This window comes from Schistocerca gregaria, chromosome 1, assembly GCF_023897955.1.
Source record: "Schistocerca gregaria isolate iqSchGreg1 chromosome 1, iqSchGreg1.2, whole genome shotgun sequence".
Classification (NCBI taxonomy): domain Eukaryota; kingdom Metazoa; phylum Arthropoda; class Insecta; order Orthoptera; family Acrididae; genus Schistocerca; species Schistocerca gregaria.
In genome coordinates, this window is record NC_064920.1 from 622,439,366 (window position 1) to 622,463,691 (window position 24,326).

At 41.9% G+C, this 24,326-nt stretch overlaps 1 protein-coding gene across 1 annotated transcript in view; it reads right to left on the reverse strand.

Annotated features, from left to right (window-relative positions):
• Nucleotides 1-24,326, reverse strand: part of LOC126359518 (tubulin alpha chain-like) — a 74,437-nt gene that overhangs the window by 24,067 nt on the left and 26,044 nt on the right. Inside the window, exons 4-5 of the mRNA XM_050007637.1 lie at nt 22,573-22,874; nt 9,917-10,087 (exon numbers count right to left, since the gene is read on the reverse strand). Coding sequence (XP_049863594.1) covers nt 9,917-10,087; nt 22,573-22,874 — 473 coding nt within the window. The remainder of the gene's footprint in view (nt 1-9,916; nt 10,088-22,572; nt 22,875-24,326) is intronic.

Here is a 24,326-nt window from a genome sequence, read left to right on the forward strand (position 1 = left end):
GAGCTATAGTTTAGATTAAATTTTTGTTCAATATTTTAAATTTTGATTTTATAATTATTTTAGTTTTCCATTAAGAAAATAAATTTAGTTTAGAAATTTTTGCAAAAATTATAAAATTAGTGCTGCTTCCCACAAAATATCCGCTTCTGTACAGCCTAGTCGCCCAAAGAAGTCGCATTTGCTGTGACAAACAGTAGTTCTGACAGTGCGACGATTGGGAGTATTGCAGATCAATACTATTCTCCAGAATAAAATGTTCAATCTGCAGTGGAGTTTGCGCTGATACAAAACTTTCTGGCAGGTCAAAACTGTGTGCCGGACCGCGGTTCGAACTCGGGACCTTTGCCTTTCTCGGGCAAGTACGGTACAAACGGAGCTCGCCAAGCACGATACAGCCCGCCCATTCCTCTCACAGCTTTACTTCAGCCAGGAGCTCGTCTCTTGTCTTCCATACTGTGATGGCGGGTAGCGAGTCGTGCTTGGGTAGCTCAGTTGATAAGCACTTGCTCGCCGAAAGTAAAGACCTTCTCAATACCAAGAACCCGATTCTGGATTAACTTTCGGTATTGTGTTAGAGAACTGAATAACATCTACGGCTTCAGAAGACAGTTAATGAAATATGTACTAAAGCAACAATATGGATTACATTGTCTTTGTATGCACTTGTTACACTTGTACATCCTTGTTCAGAACCAGATCTTCCTTCTTTACCAGTATACTTAGCTGTGCAATCTCCTCAAATTTCCTTACCGCAGAATTCGCAGTCAGAAAACCTCTATTTTTACACCCATAAATCATTTTTATATTTGTCACTATTATTTTGTTATTATTCCCATTACTGTTATTGAACTGACGTCAAAACATCGTAATATCAAAAAATAACTCATGTAGAGTAACGAAATTTCTGGAATACATTTGTCTAGGTAACACATTTTAGTAATTAACGCTGCAAGGTTACAGGTAAGAACGAGATAGGCCATTGCAAATTCGAAATGCTAGTACATTAATAACCTTTGTAACCGCCAGAATGTTGGATACAGTCATGCGAACGTGCATGCATTGTATTGTACAGGTGCCTGATGGAGCGGTTAATGCTGCTTGTGGATGACGCTGGATTTGGGCCAAGGCAAAATGTCGACACTTTGTAGAGATTGTTGGGTTACAACAGCGGTATACGGTCGACTGTCAACCAGATGGAAAACACTTCCTGTAATGCTGATCACAAACAGTAACCAACAGATCGAATCACCAGACTGACGTACAGATTTGCAGTGAGGGTGTATGGGATAGCCACGAGAGTGCTCCTGCTGCCACAAGAAATCGCATTCCAGACCTAACGCCAGGTGTCTAACACGCAAACAGGTTGGTTACAGGTCCTCAACTGGCCTCCTCCTAACCCACACATGGTCTTCACTGGCACGGAGGCAGAACCGTCTTTCATCAGAAAACACAACAGACCTCCACCTTGCCCTGTACATTCCTGCCAAGTCTTTCTGCGATATCGCAGAAGGAACATCCAGCTTCTCGTAGTCTCATTATAGGACCTCGTTCAAACTCAGTGAGGTGTTAATAATGGTGTCTTTGTCGCATTAAAGGCATTACTGACTTACATCTAGAATGTCCAATCTCAAAGTTAACTAACGCTCACGACCGTTACAGCGTATATTTATAGCCAACCTGATTTACAAATTTATTATGGTGCAACCAGAGCCACTCTTGTGAAATTGGCGCTAAATTTGAATAGATATCATCTTTTATATGTAGGAATACGCATACCAACTTTCGTTAATGTCGCACAACTCCTTCTTGCTGTTGCGATTTTTTTCCGTCAGTGTATTATCACTATTAGTGTCAGGAGCAGCAGCAACAGCAGCAGTAGAAGTGCTGCTAGTATTAACCTTATTAGTTCATAGTCAGTATTATTTACACACGTTATCACTATAGACAGTCAAATCATTTTCATATTATTTGTCATATTAAAATTGTTATTTCTTAGGTAACTGTGATGTAAGAAAGGTAGCGTATGTATGAAACACTGGTCCGATTTGAGAAAGGGCCTGATTAGATCAGGTTAAGTAAGTAAATAAAAATTTAAAAAAGGCGGGAACAATGAACTTTCGTCCACCAACAGAGTCTTCGAGTAGCTTCCATCGTAGCGCGTCATTTCCTCGACACTAACCGTGCATCTCCTCCCTAAGAAATATTCGACCGCAACCAGGCCTAAGTAACATCATTCTCGGTCCTTACGCCAGTGCTGCTCGCTCCCATGTCCCCATGGATCAAAACTCTTCTCAACACTGCTTTTCACCAGACGTTTAGAACTGTTCTAGTTTCTTACAGAAATGGCATTTCTTGCCACTACTGGCACTGCAGTTTCGAAGTGATAGATAATATATATTCCTTGGGAAAACACTGCTACGTTTATTTTCAAATGCTCCTATAGACGTCAGAACGAGGTATCTTGCTACTGTACTGCGGTGAGTTCACGTGCATCTCTTAACCATTTTAGAAAACTGAGGAAAAACAGGACGACCCAGTGGCATTCTCTCCAGTTCGCCAGATTTCATCATCATTTGTATTTCTCTTGTGGAGCTATACAAAGAGTTTAATTTACAACGTTTGAAAAAGTATATGCAGGAAACAGGAATTCACTAATATTGTTTCTGTTATTTTATAATATCAGCCGGGATGGCTGTTTAGTACCATCAGGATCTCCTTTCTGTATCATAAAAAGCAGCAAATGATGATCGTGATGTGGGAAAACATACTCATCAAGTAAATGTGATGTTGGGTAACGCGTGGTCTACGATTGGATGCGTGCTTGACGGTATTAGCCTCAAAATTTCACGTTCGAGGCAGTACCACGAAATCGTAAAAGTGACCTTACCTTGCAGACACCAGCACAATTTTCACACTTTCTGTCTGTCTTCCTGTAGTAAAGTTTCGTTTGAGTACTTTTTTTTCGTGGAATGTTCTTGGAGTGTTCCTAATGCCGGGAAAAGTGTATCATTCATTTTTTAAAAACTTAATTACGATGGCTACCCACAAAGTACATTACGTTTTGGAATTAAAAATAAGTAAAGTATTGGAATTTTTTAAATTATATACAGATGAAATCCACACTTAAATACTACTTTTATACATAGTTGCCATTTAAATTAAGGCACTTATCGTAGCGATGGACGAGCTTGGAAATTCCATCGTCGTAAAATTCGGCCGCCTGCGCCTTCAACCGCATGGTTACCTCTTCTTGAAGCTGTGCGTCGTCATCAATACGCTGCATAGCCAACCACTTCTTCATTGCTGGGAATAAATGGAAGTCGCTCGGTGCCAGGTCATGACTGTACGGCGGATGAGGAAACAACTCCAACTTAAAAGATTCGAGAACTTCACGAGTGGCATTTGTCGTGTGGGCCCGGACGTTGTCGTGAATCGGCAAGATCTTTGAGCCCAACTTTCCCCTGCGCTTGTTTTGTAATGCTCTTCTGAGGTTGTGCAGAGTTTGGCAAATACTTTTGAGAGTTTATTTTAGTGCTTCTCTCCAGGAAACACACAAAAATCACACCTTTTCTGTCCCAAAAGAAGAGGTAACCACGTAGTTGAAGGCGCAGGCTGCCGAATTTTACGACGAAGAAATTTCCAAGCTCGTCCATCGCTACGATAAGTGCCTAAATTTAAATGGAAACTATGTAGAAAAGTAGTATTTAAGTGTGGCTTTCATCTGTATATAATAAAAAAATTCCAATACATTATTTATTTTTATTTCGAAAATGTAATGTACTTTGTGGATAGCCCTCGTATATATACAGGCAGTTCATCTATTCCGGGAATCGAGCATATCGACGAATTTTCCTTTTCTCGGCATTAATACTGGCAAGATATAGGTCCCAATGGTTCCAAAACTCTGTTTTAATTTCAAGTTTGAAGTCGGATAACAAATGAAAAATAAAATATTATTGAATATGGTACAGTTACCCCCATGAACCATGGACCTTGCCGTTGGTGGGGAGGCTTGCGTGCCTCAACGATACAGATAGCCGTACCGTAGGTGCAACCACAACGGAGGGGTATCTGTTGAGAGGCCAGACAAACGTGTGGTTCCTGAAGAGGGGCAGCAGCCTTTTCAGTAGTTGCAGGGGCAACGGTCTGGATGATTGACTGATCTTGCCTTGTAACATTAACCAAAACGGCCTTGCTGTTGTGGTACTGTGAACGGCTGAAAGCAAGGGGAAACTACGGCCGTAATTTTTCCCGAGGGCATGCAGCTCTACTGAATGGATAAAAGATGATAGCGTCCTCTTGGGTAAAATTTTCTGGAGGTAAAATAGTCCCCCATTCGGATCTCCAGGAGGGGACTACAAAGGAGGATGTCGTTATCAGGAGAAAGAAAACTGGCGTTCTACAGATCGGAGCGTGGAATGTCAGATCCCTTAATCGGGCAGGTAGGTTAGAAAATTTAAAAAGGGAAATTGACAGGTTAAAGTCAGATATAGTGGAAATAGTGAAGTTCGGTGGCAGAAGGAACAAGACTTCTGGTCAGGTGAATACAGGGTTATAAATACAAAATCAAATAGGGGTAATGCAGGAGTAGGTTTAATAATGAATAAAAAAAATAGGAGTGCGGGTAAGCTACTACAAACAGCATAGTGAACGAATTATAGTGGCCAAGATAGACACGAAGCACATGCCTACTACAATAGTAGAATTTTATATATCAACTAGCTCTGCAGATGATAAAGAAATTGAAGAAATGTGTGATGAGATAAAAGAAATTATTCAGGAAAATTTAATAGTCATGGGTGACTGGAATTCGACAGTAGGAAAAGGGAGAGAAGGAAACATAGCAGGTGAATATGGATTGGGAGTAAGAAATGAAAGAGGAAGCCGCCTGTTAGAATTTTGCACAGAGCATAACTTAGTCATACCTAACACTTGGTTCAAGAATCATAAAAGAAGGTTGTACACGTGGAAGAATCCTGGAGATAATAAAAGGTATCAGATAGATTATATAATGGCAAGACAGAGATTTAGGAACCAGGTTTTAAATTGTAGGACATTTCCAGGGGCAGATGTGGACTCTGACCACAATCTATTGGTTATGAACTATAGATTAAAACTGAAGAAATTGCAAAAAGGTGGGAATTTGAGGAGATGGGACCTGGATAAACTGACTAAACCAGAGGTTGTACAGAGTTTCAGGAAGAGCATAAGGGAACAATTGACAGGAATGGGGGAAAGAAATACGGTAGAAGACGAATGGGTAGCTCTGAGGGATGAAGTAGTGAAGGCAGCAGAGGATCAAGTAGGTAAAAAGACGAGGGCTAGTAGAAATCTTTAGGTAATAGAAGAAAAACTGAATTTAATTGATGAAAGGAGAAAATATAAAAATGCAGTAAATGAAGCAGGCAAAAAGGAATACAAACGTCTCAAAAATGAGATCAACAGGAAGTGCAACATGGATAAGCAGGCATGGCTAGAGGACAAATTTAAGGATGTGGAGGCTTATCTCTCTAGGGGTAAGATAGATACAGCCTGCAGGAAAATTAAAGAGACCTTTGGAGAAATGAGAGACACTTTTATGAATATCAAGAGCTCAGATGGAAACCCAGTTCTATGCAAAGAGGGGAAAGCAGAAAGGTGGAAGGAGTACATAGAGGGTCTATACAAGGGCGATGTTCTTGAGGACAATATTATGGAAATGGAAGAGGATGTAGATGAAGATGAAATGGGACATACGATACTGCGTGAAGAGTTTGACAGAGCACTGAAAGACCTGAGTCGAAACAAGGCCCCCGGAGTAGACAACATTCCATTAGAACTACTGGCGGCCTTGGGAGAGCCAGTCCTGACAAAACTCTACCATCTGGTGAGCAAGATGTACGAGACAGGCGAAATACCCTCAGACATCAAGAAGAATGTAATAATTCCAATCCCAAAGAAAGCAGATGTTGACAGACGTGAAAATTACCGAACTATCAGTTTAATAAGTCACAGCTGCAAAATACTAACACGATTTATTTAAAGACGAATGGAAAAATTGGTACAAGCCGACCTCGGGGGAGATCGGTTTGGATTCCGTGGAAATGTTGGAACACGTGAGGTAATACTGACCTTACGACTTATCTTAGAAGAAAGATTAAGGAAAGGCAAACCTACGTTTCTAGCATTTGTAGACTTAGAGAAAGCTTTTGACAATGTTGACTGGAATACTCTCTTTCAAATTCTAAAGGTGGTAGGGGTAAAATACAGGGAGCGAAAGGCTATTTACAATTTGTACAGAAACCAGATGGCAGTTATAAGAGTCGAGAGGCATGAAAGGGAAGCAGTGGTTGGGAAGGGAGTGAGACAGGGTTGTAGCCTCTCCCCGATGTTATTCAATCTGTATATAGAGCAAGAAATAAAGGAAACAAAAGAAAAATTTGGAGCGGGTATTAAAATCCAAGGAGAAGAAATAAAAACTTTGAGGTTCGCCGATGACATTGTAGTTCTGTCAGAGGCAGCAAAGGACTTGGAAGAGCAGTTGAACGGAATGGACAGTGTCTTGAAAGGAGGATATAAGATGAACATCAACAAACGCAAAACGAGGATAATGGAATGTAGTCAAATTAAGTCGGGTGATGCTGAGGGAATTAGATTAGGAAATGAGGCACTTAAAGGAGTTTTGCTATTTGGGGAGCAAAATAACTGATGATGGCCGAAGTAGAGAGGATATAAAATGTAGACTGGCAATGGGAAGGAAAGCGTTTCTGAAGAAGAGAAATTTGTTAACATCGAGTATAGATTTAAGTGTCAGGAAGTCGTTTCTGAAAGTATTTGTATGGAGTGTAACCATGTATGGAAGTGAAACATGGACGATAAATAGTTTGGACAAGAAGAGAATAGAAGCTTTCGAAATGTGGTGCTACAGAAGAATGCTGAAGATTAGATGGGTAGATCACATAACTAATGAGGAGGTATTGAATAGGATTGGGGAGAAGAGAATTTTGTGACACAACTTGACTAGAAGAAGGGACTGGTTGGTAGGACATGTCCTGAGGCATCAAGGGATCACAAATTTAGCATTGGAGGGCAGCGTGGAGGGTAAAAATCGTAGAGGGAGACCAAGAGATGAATACACTAAGCAGATTCAGAAGGACGTAGGTTGCAGTAGGTACTGGGAGATCAAGGAGCTTGCACAGGATAGATTAGCATGGACAGCTGCATCAAACCAGTCTCAGGACTGAAGACCACAACAACAACAACGGTTACAAATTAACAAATTTCAGATTTTGTTTTTCTCTTTCTTTGTACTGAAAAACCTTTCTGCTTGCCAAATTTCATAATTATACGTCAAAGGTCTTAATCATTTAGCTTGCGTGTATCAAAATATGTAACATAAATTGCCGTATCTATTGACTGCACTGACTTAGAAGCTTTATATTTATACATCGGCATGGACCCAAACACCTTAATATGCGATATACAGTTAAACTTAATGCGTTTACCCGTCCCTATGAAAAAGTGATGCTAACACAGGAGCGAACAGACAGACAGTATGATAAAGAATGACACTTTTTTTCGTGTAATATAATTACGAATTAACAGTTTTCAGATCTGTTTGCTTTGGTTACACTGTGAAACCGTCCTTATTGGAAAATTACACGATTCTTGGCCAACTGGAGGTATACTGTAGGTTTTGGTGAGGGAGTTTGCGGGTGCCAAAATACGTGACATAAATCGGCGTATCTTTTGATTGCACTGACCTCACTTTTTTTACCTTGGCAAGGGGCCGTAGACGTTAATATGTGACATAAATTACAACTTGACACGTCTACCCATTCCTCAAAAAAAGGGTTTTGAAAAGTCGGACAGACGGTCGGAAAACAGAGTGATCCTACAAGGGTTTCGTTTTTAACGACTCAGGTACGGAATCCTAAAAAAGTACTTGTTTGAAGATTTATGGTGATGAAAGAGGCAACAATATTACATGCCTTCGCACTGTTATTTTTAGAAAATCTTGTTTCAGTATCTTGGGCTGCTGACGAAATTAAAGAGACACAACTTTCTGGTGATTCGCGAATACGTTTTGGCCCGTTATGGATATTTGCGATGTCTTTCCACCGAGACAGATGTTGACTATGGGCTGATGAAACGAAGTCCAGGCTATAATTTTTTTTTAATGGACGTAATACACGGTGTCCAAAATTAAAGCAACAAACTGGTATTTGTGTCTAATTCACGATTAATCATACAAACTGTCAACAGACGTCTTTACGATCTCGTTCTGCACGGAAGATTGCATTCCGATCATCGGACAACCACGCCAGCAATGACGTCAGGGCACCCACCAAGCGCGGTAGTGTTTGCGGGGTAATCCCACATCCACAGTCGCTGTGTAACAGTCACATATGGTGCATATGGCACAGAGAAGACGCTTACAAACTCTCTGCTTTGGAGAGCCATAGAAAGATGTGGACTGATGGCTTAACGTGAATCGTTCCGTTGTTTCTCGGATGAGGCGACAGTTTATAGAGACCGCAACTGTGTGCCGGAGACAAGAACAGGGCCGACCACGCGTGACGTCACAAGGAGTGGACCGTTATTTGGCTGTACGGGCACGACGGTACCGCCTTACTACTGCACTGCAACTGGCATCTAACCTCGCACCATCCCCTGGATGTGTTGTGTAGAGGCAAACGGTGTGCGGAAAGCTCCAACAGAGTGACCTTTATTGTTGGAGATCTGCTGTCGGTTTACCTCTGGCGTGTCTTCAAAGAAGGGAGATCCGTCAACAGGCCATCTGGACGGTCGAACGGTGGGCCAATGTTCTTTCCACAGATGAGTTCCGATTTGGTCTGCGGAGTGATTCTAAACGGATTCGCATCTGGAGGGCACGTGGAACAGGATTTCGGGACACAAACAGTGTGGAAAGAGACCGATATCGAGGAGGATCCCTAATGGTGTGTGCAGGGAATATGTTGACGAGTCGATCACCTCTTCTTGAAATTGTACAGCTGAAACAGCAAGATTTAACTGCCGTCAAGTGCCGTGAGGAGACATTGGAATCTCATGTGCGGTTGTTGCGAGGTGCTGTGAGCCCGGACTTCGTGTTGATGGGCGATAATACTCGGCCTCATAGATCACAGGTGGGTGATGTTTTTTTAGGAAACGGTAGACATTGCACTTATGGCGTGGACTGCTCGCTCTTCCGTTTTGAATCCCATAGAGCAGGTATGTGAAGCACTATGGAGATGGATTGCATAACAGCAGCATTAGCCAACCACTCTCCAAGACGTGTGAGCAGTTCAGCAGGAAGAATGGGCGTTATTGCCTCAACATGAGATTGATGACATCATTCACAGCATATCCCGTTGCTGTCAAGCCTGTGTTGTTGCTGCCAGAGGTGGTCACATCACTTACTGAGCACATTAACCAGTCGTCAGAATGTGTGTACAAATCCGTTAAGCTCAAAAAAACGAAGAAGATTTTTGTCTATTGTTATGCATGTTGCAGTTCTTTACGTTCTGTATTCTTCACGTTGTTTCTACTTTACTATCACCTGTTTATACTATTTTGTGGCAAAATAAATGCAGCCATGCATAATTCCCGTTTGTTGCTTTGGTTTTGGGCACCAGTGTATTTTTCGCAACAGAGTAATGGAAGTGTTTGAGACAGAGAGACACCTATATTACTATTTCGCAGGACTGACAAGGAGTTACTGAGTAGAAACACATTGAACGTTGAGATTTTGGTGCTGCTGTTGCCCCAATTTGAATAGTGCGGCGGCCATAAGTTTACGCCACCCCTCGCCGTCGAGGCGTTACGCATCGTGCTTCAGCGTTGGGCTTACGAAGGATTTAAACATGGCGTAATTGTTCGGACTGCGCGCCATTCAAACGGCCGTAACGACGACACAAAAAGCCTTGGGGAGGCTGACCTGTGCTATCAAGCGGTTGACGTTGGTGTAGGTGGGCCGCGGCACGTCGAGAAACCTCGCGCAGATGTCGTACAGCGCCTCGTTGTCCAGCAAGAAGTTGCAGTCCTCGAACTCGAGCGAGCCGTGCATCGTGAAAACTGCGTTGTACGGTTCCACTATTGTGGGCGACAACTGTAAACAAACCATCACTTCTGTTACTGACTGTGACTAGCTGCAAAAAACGAAATTTGCTTTTGGGCGTACTCATCGACATTTCTTTGCCCGGCCAGAAGGTGCTCGCACGATTCAAACCAGGCTTTGGCTCATTCTCGGCAGTAAAGGATGCAGAACCAAAAGTTGTGGATTGCCCTCTGCCATTTCCGCCCATGTTGCTTTCCACAGCATATCGTAATTTTCTTAATTTATTTTCTCCGATGAAAAGTAAATAAACTACTTTAAACTCGAGAGCCAAAGTATGAAAATCCTTAAATTTAGCGGCGTGTTGCACGACTATGTGATGTAGTGTTGCACAGCAGCAATGAGTAGTCTTGCGAGTAGGAAACAGCACGAAAAAAACTTGGACCAGGAATGTAGTAAATGGTTTAACAGAAACACGAATCTTACACGACAATCAGAAAGAATGGTTACAAGTGAAACAATAAAAATAAAATTAGAAAAGTACTGATGATACTAATGTTCATAGCAAGACTGACTTTCGATTCATGTATCGTCCGACGTCTTCGATCATTCTGCAACGGTTGTGGGAGTACGTATGATAATAGTAATACACTAGACTCTTGTTAATCCGGCCCTCAGTAGTCTGGCCTCTCGGTAATCCGGCGCACATCCAAAGACACGTACACAATGAATTATCATGCGCAACAATACTTAGTTAAACAATGCTTCATATACTGTATTTGAAATTGTAGCTTTCTTAACAGTTCGGAATCATGTCTTCTAAAAAGAAACACGTTACTCTAGACGTCAAGCAGAAACGCGAAATTTTAGGTAAATTAAATCGAGGTTCTTCGCCATTGCTGCTGAGTGCAATGTTGGACGAGCAACCATTTATGACATCAAAAAGAAAGAAGATGTTATTCTACAATACTCAACACAAATAGATAGTGAGTTGGGAAAAGCGGATGGTTATGCGAAAGAGTGAGAATGAAGAACTGGACCTAGCTGTTCATAGATGGTTCATACAAAAACGCAGTAGAGGAATTTCAGTCAGTGTCCCGATTATAAAGGAAAAAGCAGATGCATTTAACAAACTACTTGGCGGTAGTAACTTGTTTGCAGAGAGCAAAGGTTGGCTATCAAACTGGAAAAAACGACATGGCATTCGGCAGCTGACAGTCACTGGGAAAAGTCGCTCAGCTAACGATAAGGATGCTGATGAGCTTGTAAGCAAAATACGGAATATAATAGAGGAAGAAGATTTAACTGCTGATGCCTTGAATAATGCTGATGAAACAGGACTTTTTTACAAGATGCTTCCTGCAAAAACATTAGCTGTCAAGAACGAGAAGGAACTCTTGGTTACAAGCAACAGAAACAGCGCGTAACATTAATGGCGTGTTGTAATGCAAATTTGTAATATAAATGGGAGTCATAAACTATCGCTTATGGTGATTGGAAAATCCGAACATCCACATTGTTTTCAACACACAGTATTGCGCTCAGAAGAAAGCGTGGATGGGCACACAAATGTTCTCTCGGTGGTTCCATGAAACGTTTGTACCAGCGGTGAGAAAAGAGCTAAAGAAGAAAAAGCTTCCACTGAAAGCTATCCTTATAACTGACAATGCTCCCAATCATCCTTCAATGTTTCTCTAAAGTCCGATGATATACATGTACAAGCACTCTTTCTCCCACCCAATGTGACAGCCCTAATTCAGCCCATGGACTAGGGAATTTTGGAATCAATTAATGTCATTATCGACATTCACTTCACGAAAGCGAAAACGACTCTATCGAGACTATGCAGAAGGCGTGGAAAGCAATTAACATACGTGATCTTGTTTTCCAAGCAGCCGAAGCATTGGATAAAGTGGAGAGCGCTACCAAAATGAAGAGCTGGAGAAAATTGAGGCCATCGATTGAGTTGGACGCATTAGTGAGTGACAGCGATGAGTCAGTCAATTTGGAATTATCAATTACAGTACTTTGTGCACTGACATGTTCCACAACCTTCCAGGAGGAGAAGTAATTGATGATGAAAATGTTACTAAGTGGCTGAAGGAAGAAAACTGTGATATGGCCCCAACTTTAACAGATGAAGAAATAATCAAAAACGCGCAAGAAAATAATGATGAAAATGATGAAGAAGAGAACACAGGAGGAGAGAGCATGAAGATTTCTCACACGGCTGGTGCTGAAGCTGCCGAGGTCTTCCTGGAGTATATTATTCAACAACCAGATACATGCAGTACCGATAGAATGCTTGTAAAGCAGCTGCGTGATAAAGCGTGCCACCGTCGCGTATCATCATTGCGACAGTTAAAAATTAGGGACATGTATCGTAGTGAGTGATACGACTGTATAATTATGCACAGTATACACTCAAGGACTATATTTTCTTTGAAAATTAATGCAAGTTTTGGATTTAATAAAGTATGTCCTCTATGTTTTAAAATTGTATCCTTCGGTTTAACAAAGTGCAGTACACTATATCTCCTGTTTTCAAAATAAATAAAAAACAAAATAAATGAATTTAAAAAATTCAGACACCCAATAATCCCGCACTTCCGTTAATCCAGCACCCATACGTGCCAGGAATGACCGCATTAGCGAGAATCTAGTGTACTATACAACTTATCATCATTACGTTTCTCTAGATTTTACATTTTATTATATTGTGTCTTGGCAGTCACCTACGCTTCATTATCATCCAAAATAATTACTTCAACAATTAAATAATATAGTTTTCTTAAATGTCTTTTTTGATCAACTAACACCATCAGTTTTTGTATTGTACTTAGTTCCTGGTAATCTAGATCAGTTATGTTCTTCTCATAATGAAGTTCTTTATTATATCTTCAGCTTAGAGATTTATACTCACAGCCCTTTATAATATTTCCGTTAACGTCTAGATGATGCACTTCATATAATTCAAAGCGATATGTTCTCAAATCCTATTGCGAATTCCAATCGTCTGAACCATTCGCCAAGCTTTCTCATCGTGTGGTTGCTATTTTACGTATCCGTTGCTATTATTAACCGCTAACCTAGAAAGACGCGAATGATCAGCCGGTACCGTCGTCGCTAACGTAACGTCGGCCAATGTACATTATTACGAAGAACAAATTCTGAATGAGGCTGGAGAGAGACATTAGCTCTTGTAGAAATCGTTTTGTTGTTTCAAATTATCCAGAAAATCTGCTCCCATTTATCACAGAGGTCAGCGGGTGCATATGCAACTCACCATTTTTTTAACAGCTGTTCGCTGTTGGGTTGGAGAACATTCTGGACAATTTGAGCGAGTGATTTGGCCATCCTGATCGCCCGACATGAATCGCTTTGAACATTTATGGGACGTAATGGAGAGCTCAGATAATGCACAAAACCCTGCACCTGCAACTCTTTCTCAATTATGGACGGCTATAGAGGCAGTATTTCTGCAGAGGACTTGCAACGACTTGTTGAGTCCAGGCCACGTTGAGTTACTGTATTACGCCGGGCGATAGCAGGTCCGACGCGGTACGACTTTTGCCGCCTCAGAGCACAGATCCTCACCGCGCAGCGCATAGTACACTTCCTACTCTTGTTCGCAGTTACAACACACAGTCCAATCAAGTACGGCGAATCAGCGAACCACTCTCAGACCGAGGTATTTTCCATTCATATATGTTATTGAGCACAGTTGTGAAATTCAGTACTTTGCGGAAATATTAGTCTATGCTTGACATATAAAATTTAACCGTTGATTTTAAAAGATAGAATGGAGCATTGGTTTAAAGGTGTTTCAACAAAATCTTGCATCGAAATTTCAAATGCGGTGTGGCCGGAAGATGCGGCATCGACCTCAAAGGTCTTTGATCAGTACTATGAGTGTCAAGAAGGTGATGTAAATACATCAAGCACCTTGGTTTCAAGCAGTTAAATATCTAACGGCTCACTAAAGGTGGAAAAAAGAAACTATAACGAATCTTTCATCAATCTCGGATTTGTTAGTTCTAAAGGAAACCTTATGACTCAGTGAAGTGAGTGAGTGTCACAAGGAGCAGTCAAAGCAAGCGAAACGGATGAAAAAAAGGTAAGTAAACTGTTCATTACTTTGAAAGTAATCGCCGTAACTGTTAATACGTGTACCCCACTGTGAGACAAGACGGTCAGTGCTCTGTTGAAAAAGTGTTTATGGTTGCCTACGGAACCATGATTGTGCCCAAGCGTGCTCCTCTTCATCCACAACAAATCGATGGCCACGAATGTCTTACCTTATCGGTCCAACAATTTGGAAATCGCATGGGGAGGTATCGTGACTGTATGGAGGATGCGTGAGTGCTTCCCAGCGATACTTCTGCAGCGTACTCGAAAATCATGTGTTTATACATCCATTAAGAGAGGTAAAAAGAAGTGGACGTACACTCCTGAGGAGAGAGAAAACTTTTCCTTTGTCTTTCGCATTGCTACCAACTTCTTTGGTTGAAGTGTACTTCCTAGGCTAGTAGGTTTTCTATTTCCAATATAAATTATGTGCAATGCGTACTCTTTTATGAAATCCAATAGGATGGTTCTTTTGCCTCTATCAAATGCTTCTTCGTAATCAGTGAAAGCAAAGTGTGTCTCAGTCTGTGTAACTAAAAAACAGTACGTCGCCTGTTCAAGGTAGACCAATTCTAAACATTCATTATTTTTCAATTAACATGGACTTTGCCGCATTTTCCAGTCTTATGTTAAAATATTTTTATTCGTAGCCTAAAACAAACATAAGATCCATATAATATGGAAAGTCAGAAGTCATATTTATTCAAAACGAAGACATTAAAAATTGCGAGCTTTTTTCCAAATTTTCTGGTAACGTCGGCAAATGACCCCAAAGATATTCTTACATAAAAGTAAGCGAAATAACGACATCAATATACAACGTTATTTATAGATATCATTACTAAGATATCTTGATTTCTACTGCTGACATCATCATCGACCTAGCAATTGTCACATTGTAGCTGCCCGGTATGGTTGTGTTACTGTAAATGAACCACAAAACGTTGTTACTTGTCAATTCTACCACAGAACCTGACTGGTACGCAGGGCACAAGTTGGTAGTACTTCAGTTGTCGATGTTCACTGATTGCAGATTTTAATTAGTGGAAGAGAAGGTATCATCAGAGCTATGAATTAAACATCTAGTACGTTTTACCACTCTTAACGGCTACGTACGCACATGATGTTGTCTTTGTGCACATCTATGGCAAAGTGCCTTTCGAATTACATAAGTTTCATTGGCGTCCTTGTATAGTTAATATAAAAAATCGTTACTTCAATTTTAGTGTTCACGTATGAATATTATGATACAATTTAATAATTTATGAGATCTGTAAAACTTCAGTAAAATCAGTACACAAGCTTAATGATTTTCGCCAACAATGCTTGAGGCAAATTTTGAAAATCATTTATCGCGATCACGTCTCAAATGATGTGGTGAGGAGTGATGTACGCAGCCTGCACAGAACCGTTGTTGTAAAAATACTGAAGCTTGCAGATATGTTCTACGCATGAATAATGGAAGAACCCACAAAGTAACATTATTATGGAAACCAGCGGATCGATACGGAAGTAGAGGAAGAGTTCGTAACGCCTGTTAACCAACTTTCTCAAAGAATAGTCAATGCATGGTCATGAATTTGAAGGAAGCTGTAAAGCAGGTAGCTGATCGAGTTCTATGGAGGAAAGTTGTTGGCCAGTTTGCTTTTGCTACTTAACATTGGAGGAAGTAAGTCTATGTAAGAAAGAGACTGAATTTGGACCCTAAATATCGCCTGTGATCAATAGATAAAGTTAAATGTGGAACATAAATGTTTGATAAGAACGACACAGAGGGTTTATCTCGTGGTTTAAAAGAAAAAAATGAAAGAAAATATATTACTTCACTGAATTATGGTGTATAAATCTGACATAGCCCTTCCTTATAACATTTTACTATGCAGTGTACAGCGTACGAATTCGCGTACAAACATAAGGAAATCTGAAGTTATTCATTTGTTATATAATTAAATGCCAAATCTACTCCTGAGATTTTTTGTCATTATCTTACAGGCAGCATTTCACGATTAAATAATAATATCCATTAGGTATAGGCCAGGAGAGAAATTATATCGGATAATGACAGAATCACATCGAGGCATTGCAGTCTGGATACAAAGTTTTCATTTCTTTGGAAATGACACATGGAGCTTTACTAGCAAAGAAATAAAGGTAGACGTTAACTAATTAGCTTTCCGTGTTGCTTATTAGTTCTCAAGGGCCTTTTTAAGAGTAGTAAATTACTTAGTGGAAAAGAAAGAAGAAGAAACCTAGATTTTTTAAAAACATTTTTTTTCACAGTACTTCCCAAAGTTACACACGAGATGCTAGAAACGGAGATGTATTTCACGTTAAATCAGTATGATGTACAAGATTCTCTGGCCTGAAGGCGAGGAAAAAATTGAATTTCTCAGAGTCTTGCCTCGTAACAGTATCAAGAGTTATTTCACTGTGCAGTCACATTAATGCGACCACCTGTCAAAAGCCTAAATAACCACCTTCGCATCATGGACCGGTGCGAGACGTACAGGAAGTGAGTCAGCGAGGTTCTGGAGGAAAGTACCGACAGGAATTTAAACCTGGGAAGTTTGGTGGCTAGGTGATTACGGTAACCACGCACGTAAACTGCGAGCTGTGCGTCACGTTGCATTTTTCTGCTAGGAGATTCCATCGTGCCAAGGAAAAACAAACTACATGTTGAGGTGGGTATGGTACCCAGATGTAGATGCATCCATGTGTTGATTCATTGTCCCCTCCAGAATGAGAAAATCACTCAGGGAATGCCACGAAAATATTCCTAGGACTATAACCCTCTTTCCTCCGGCCTGGAACCTTCCGACGATTGTTACAAGGTGTTTGCTTTCAGACGTTTCACGTCGCACGCGCCAACAGCCATTTCCGATGGAGGCTAAAACGTGATTCATCTGAAAAGGCCACCTGTCGTCATTCGGTATACGTCCAGTTGCGCTCGTCGCCAATGAGCAGATGTCAGCATTGGTGCATGAACCAGGCACTTGCTGCGGAGGCCCGGAAGCAGCAACGTTAGCTGAACAGTCGTTGAGGAGACACTGTTTGTAGCCCTTTGCTTCATCTGGGCGGTCAGTTGCTCACCAATTGCAAATATGTTCGCCCCTGTCATCTACGGCCGGTGGTGCAGTATAGTTGTCTCGGCGCCGTTTTGGATCGCGCCATTTTGCCATGACAGCACGCGAACAGTTTACAAACTTAGAGATATCGGAAATGGTTTCAACATTGCCCTCTTGGACGTCCTCATTGCGACAACGATTGCACTGCTTTCCGCGACCCGCTCCGCCGCCCCCCCCCCCCCCTCCTCCAGACACGGTTTGTACACTGGAGAGCGAAAGAAACTGGTACACCTGCCTAATATCGCTAGGGTCCCCTCGAGCACGCAGAAGTGCCCCAACACGACGTCGCATGGACTCGACTAATGTCTGGAGTGATGCTGGAGGGAATAGACAGCGTTATGGTTTGAGTGGGGCAGTGCACAAATGGTTTAATTCATACTTAACTGGAAGAATGCAGAAAGTTGAAATAAGTGGTTCGTGTAATGTTAAAACAACAGCTGATTCCTCAAACTGGGGTGCTATCAAGCACGGGGCCCCACAGGGTTCGGTCTTAGGTCCTTTACTGTTCTTGATATACATTAATGACTTACCATTCCACATGGATGAAGATGCAAAGTTAGTTCTTTTTGCTGATGATACAAGTATAGTAATAACATCCAAAAACCAAGAACTAAGTGATGTAATTGTAAATGATGTTTTTCACAAAATTATTAAGTGGTTCTCAGCAAACGGACTCTCTTTAAATTTTGATAAAACACAGTATATACAGTTCCGTACAGTAAATGGCACAACTCCAGTAATAAATATAGAATTTGAACAGAAGTCTGTAGCTAAGGTAGAATTTTCAAAATTTTTTGGTGTGTCCATTGATGAGAGGTTAAACTGGAAGCAACACATTGATGGTCTGCTGAAACGTCTGAGTTCAGCTACGTATGCTATTAGGGTTATTGCAAATTTTGGTGATAAGAATCTCAGTAAATTAGCTTACTATGCCTACTTTCATTCACTGCTTTCGTATGGCATCATATTCTGGGGTAATTCATCGTTGAGTAGAAAAGTATTCATTGCGCAAAAACGTGTAATCAGAATAATTGCTGGAGCCCACCCACGGTCATCCTGCAGACATCTATTTAAGGATCTAGGGATCCTCACAGTAACCTCACAGTATATATATTCCCTTATGAAATTTGTTGATAATAATCCAACCCAATTCAAAAGTAATAGCAGTGTGCATACCTATAACACCAGTAGAAAGGATGATCTTCACTATGCAGGGTTAAATCTGACTTTGGCACAGAAAGGGGTAAATTATGCTGCCACAAAAGTCTTTGGGCACCTATCAAACAGCATCAAAAGCCTGACAGATAGCCAACTAACATTTAAAAATAAATTAAAAGAATTTCTAGATGACAACTCCTTCTACTCATTGGCTGAATTTTTAGATATAAACTAAGTAAAAAAAAAAAACTTAATCATTAGTGTCATGCAATATTTTGTGTAATGTAATTTCTTGTACAGACATCTTTTATTAACCTGACACGTTCCACATCATTACGAAGTGTCGTATTCATGATCTATGGAACAAGTAATCTAATCTAATCTAATCTAATCTAAATCCTGCAGAGCTGTCCATAAATCCGTAACAGTACAAGATGGTGGAGGTCTCTTCTAAACAGCAGGTTGCATGACATCCCAGATACCCTCAATAATGTTCATGCCTGGGGAGTCTGGAGGTCAGCGGAGTGTTTAAACTCAGAAGAATGTTCTTGAAGCCACTTTGCAGCAATTCTGGACGTGTCGGGTGTCGCATTGTCCTGCTGCAATTGGCCAAGTTCGCCGAAATTCACAATGGACATGAATGAATGCAGGTGATCAGACAGGATGCTTACGTGTCACCTGTCAGAGTTGTTTCTAGACGTACGATGTGTCCGATATCACTCCAACTGCATACACCCCACATCATTGCAGAGCCCCCACCAGGTTGAATAGTCCCCTGCTGAAAAGAAGGGTCTTTGGATTCATGTGGTTGTCTCCATACCCGTACATGTCCATCCGCTCGATAGAGTTTGAAACTAGACTCGTCCGACCAAGCAACATGTTTCCAGTCATCAACAGTCCAATGTCTGTGTTGAGGGGCCCAGGTGAGGCGAAAAGCTTTGTGTCATGCAGTCATCAAGGGTACACCAGTGGGTCTTCGGCTCCGAAAACCCATATCTATGATGTTTCGATGAATGCTTCGCCCGCTGACACTTGTTGATGGCCCAGCACTGAAATCTGCAGAAATTTGCGGAAGGGTTGTACTTCTGTCACGTTGAATGAGTCTCTTCAATCGTCGTTGGCCCTGTTCTTGCAGGATCTTTTTGCGGTCGCAGCGATGTCGGAGATTCGATGTTTTACCGGATTGCTCATATTCACGGTACACTCGTGAAATGGTCGTACGGTAGAAGCCCCACTTCATGGCTACCTCGGAGCTGCTGTGTCCCATCGTTCGTGTGCTGACTGTAACACCATGTTCAAATTCATTTAACTCTTGATAACCTGCCATTGTAGCAGCAGTAACCGATTTAACAACTGCGCCCGATACCAGTTGTCTGCCGTCCGTTGTGGCCGAGCGGTTGTAGGCGCTTCAGTCTAGAACCGTGCGACCGCTAAGGTCGCAGGTTCGAATCCTGCCTCGGGCATGGATGTTTGTGATGTCCTTAGGTTAGTTAGGTTTAAGTAGTTCTAAGTTCTAGGGGACTGATGACCTCAGATGATACGTGCCATAGTGCTCAGAGCCATTTGAACCAACTTGTTGTCTTATATAGACGTTGACGACCGCAACGCCGTTTTCTGCCTATTTACGTATCTCTGTATTTGAATACGCCTGCCCATAACAGTTTCTTTAGCGCTTCACTGTATATCCTACACTGCTACTGCTGCCACCTGCTGTCTGTGAATGGTTATTGCACGTCCACGTCGAACACAGGTACTGGTCATATTAATGTGGTCACTGCTGTGAAAGAAAACAAAATGCCAGTGAATAATGAGATAGCTTTATCGAAACAAATAGAAACATATGTTGTTTTGTTGCTCTCTTAATGATTGTGACTGGCACAGAGCATAATGTATGGTGGCCAATGTTTGTTAAACATTACTTTATTGCTAGTTGGCCAGGCGACGAGCTACAGATCACTAAGTGGACATGGGAGACAGTGATATGCTCTACGCTAAACAAACATGAGCTAACAGCATCACGGCTACCATGTCCTAGTTTCGCCACTCCTCTTTGTAAGTTGAAGGAGTAGTACTCATGGATACAAGAAGTGACAGGAAAGTTAGTTCTGTCGGAAGTAATACATTTACATTTAGATGGATATTCTGCAAATCACACTTAAGTGCCTAACAGAGGGCTCATCGAATCCACTTCACAATAATTCTCTATTATTCCACTCTCGAACAGCGCGTGTGAAAAAAAAAAAAAAACGAACAGATATATCTTTCCGTAGGAGCTCTGATTTACCTTATTTTATTATGAAGATAATTTCTCGCAATGTAGGTCGGCTATAGTAAAATATTTTCGCATTCGGAGAAGGAAGTTGCTGATTGAAATTTCGTGAAAAGATCCCGTCGCAATGATAAACGCCTTTGTTTTAATTATGCCCACCGCAAATCCTGTATCATTTCAGTGACACTCTTCTATTTCTCGATATTACAAAACTAGCTGCTCTTCTTTGAACTTACTCTACATATTCCGTTAATCCTATCTGGTAAGGATCGCACAGCGCGCAGCAGTACTCCAAAAGAGGACGGACAAGTGTAGTGCTTGTTGCGTCTTCTAGGTGTTCTCACAAGAAATCGCAGTCTTTGGTTCGCTTTCCGCACAACATTTTATATGCGTTCTTTCCAATCTAAGTTGCCGTAATCATACTTCCTAAGTATTTAGTTGAATTTACGGGTTTTAGATCTGATTTATAGTGTAACCGACGTTCAGTGCATTCCTTTTAGTAATCATTAGCACCCTCACACTTTTCATTATTTAGCGTCAACTGCCAATTTTCGCACCATAGAGATACCTTTTCTAAATCGGATAACAGTTAGTGATTTCGTAGACTTTCCCGGCATACTAACTGCTGATATTCTTCACGGGTCTGCAGGACGATCATGTCGTCGTCCAGACACAATATTTCTGCGGACCAACTGGCAGTTCAAAGAAAGGACGATGGGACTTTTGGGCATATTGTGTATCGGAAACCTACTCATACTGACCTCTATCTTCATGCGACCAGCTGTTATCTACCACACCAACGTAGTAGAGTTTGCAGACTCTGGTGAAAAGAGCTTATGCCATTTCTGACGAGGAACATTTGAAAGAAGATCTTGATCATTTGAAGATAGTTTTTCAACAGACTGGATATACGGAACAACAAATATGCTGTGCTCTTCAGTTTGGTCCGTCACGCGAGCCAATAGAGGATACTTTTGAAGCTGTTGTTTATTTACCTTTTGCGGCAAGTATATCATCCAAATTTTCAAGAATTTTAAGAAAATATGATATTAAAAGTGTTTTTACGCCGGTGGCCAAGACTAGAGCCCTTCTTGGCTCAGTTAAAGATAATTGGATTCGATCATTGGATTCTTCCAATTAGTGCTGTTGCGATTTATCGTTTCAGCCGTCTTCTCCCACCGGCGCGCTGCGTGTCTACTTGCGCCAGGAGGCGCTGCCCGTCATCTCTTTGTCAGTGGTGTACAAAGGTTTCCGAAGTTGTGGCTGGGAGTCAGTTCCGGCGAGGCAGTGCACTAGAATTAACTCCCCTGAAGATGGCGGCCAGCTGGTCCGCCGAAATGTTGTATCTGGACGACGACGTGATCCGGCTGCAAACCCGTGAAGAGTATCAGCGGTTAACGGTTTAAAGTTAAAAAATATATCGGCTCAACCATTTGTCTATAGTGTAAAACACTAAGATTGACGCGTTTCGGACGTCAAGCTTCCATCATCAGAATAATAAAAAGTAAAAGAACCTGTTAAAACTCGCTAAAATGGAACGTGCACCAGGCATTCCATTTTAGCGAGTTTTAACAGGTTCTTTTACTTTTTATTATTCTGATGATGGAAGCTTGACTTCCGAAACGCGTCAATCTTAGTGTTTTACACTATAAACAAGTGGTTGAACCGATATATTTTTTAACATCGACATTGACAGCCACGACCTCTGATCCGGTATGGATAAAATCAAAGGTTAACGGCTTTGTTTTGATCTTCTGATGACTTCACTAGCTGATAAAACGATAACATCGCCTGGAAACAACCTGAGACGGCTGTTCAGATTGTCTGCTAATACAAAATGGCAAGTGACGGATACGAACCCTGGGCGCAGGGAAGATGCCGAACTCGATCTTGGGCAGGCGGCCGTAGTCGCGGCAGAGGTACTCGAGCATGAGGTTTCCGAATCCGGAGCCGGTGCCGCCGCCAAAGCTGCGGAAGAGCAGGAAGCCGGCGACCGAGGGGCAGGCCTCGGCGACGCGCCGCACGCGCTCCATCACCAGGTCGACCAGCTCGCGGCCCAGCCGGTAGTGGCCGCGCGCGTAGCAGTTGGACGCGTCCTCCTTGCCCGTCACCAGCTGCTCCGGGTGGAACAGCCCGCGGTAGCAGCCCTTCCTCACCTCGTCTGCGCACACGCACACGCTCAAGCTCGGCTGCTGCTGGCTCGATTGCTTTGCGTTTCGGGTGCTCGACTTCGAGGTTACTGGCGCCCATACTAACATTTGTTATATCCCTTGTGATACCCATCCAGTCATTCGTTCATTCACACATCATGGTCCAGAAATCCCATCATGAATGGCAGCCTACTGGGCGAGGAACGCCTTAAGTGTACCGGGTGATCAAAAAGTCAGTATTCGTTTGAAAACTTAATAAAGCACGGAATAATGTAGATAGAGAGGTAAACATTGACACACATGCTTGCAGTGACATGGGGTTTTATTAGAACCAAATAAAAACTTTGATTTTGCTACGCAGACAGTTATCCTGTTGGAAGATGCCACCGCCATCGGGGGAGACATCAAGCATGAAGAGATCCAGATCATTCGCAGTAACGTTAAGTAGGCACTTTGTTTTCGATTACTGCCAAGTGTCCCATGTGAGGCCAGGTGAATGTCCTTAGCATAATGCCGCCCCCAACGACCAGCGTTCTTGGCGCGGTGCATGTTTCGAGCAGCCGTTCCCATGGGTGACAGCACTTCCACACACGACTGTCGAACTGGTAAACAAGAAATACGAGTTATGAGATTAGAAGGAAGACCCGTTTGCACTGATTCACAATCCAGTTTCGATAATCCCGTGCTGTCTGCAACCGCAATTGATAATTCGTTAAGCCAACATGGGAACATGTGACGGTCATTGGCTGCGGAGCGCCACGCTCAACAATTTGCCATGAACCCTGTGCTCCGAAATACCAGGTGATCAAAAAGTCAGTATATATTTGAAAACTTAATAAACCACGGAATAATATCGATAGAGAGGTAAAAACTGACACACGTGCTTGGAATGACATGGGGTTTTATTACAACCACCCCATATTGCTAGACGCGTGAAAGATCTCTTGCGCGCGTCGTTTGGTGATGATCGTGTGCTCAGCCGCCACTTTCGTCATGCTTCGCCTCCCAGGCCCCCAGACCTCAGTCCGTCCGATTATTGCCTTTGGGGTTACCTAAAGTCGCAAGTGTATCGTGATCGACCGACATCTCTAGGGATGCTGAAAGACAACATCCGACGCCAATGCCCTACCATAACTCAGGACATGCTTTACAGTGCTGTTCACAACATTATTCCTCGACTACAGCTATTGTTGATGAATGATGGTGGACATATTGAGAATTTCCTGTAAACATCATCTTTGCTTTGTCTTACTTTGTTATGCTAATTATTGCTATTCTGATCAGATAACGCGCCATCTATAGGACATTTTTTGAACGTTTGTATTTTTTGGTTCTGATAAAACCCCATGTCATTTCAAGCATGTGTCTCAATTTGTACCTCCATACCTACATTATTCCACGATTTATTCAGTTTTCAAATTTATACTGATTTTTGCTCACCCGCTGCATTAACTGGAGACTAC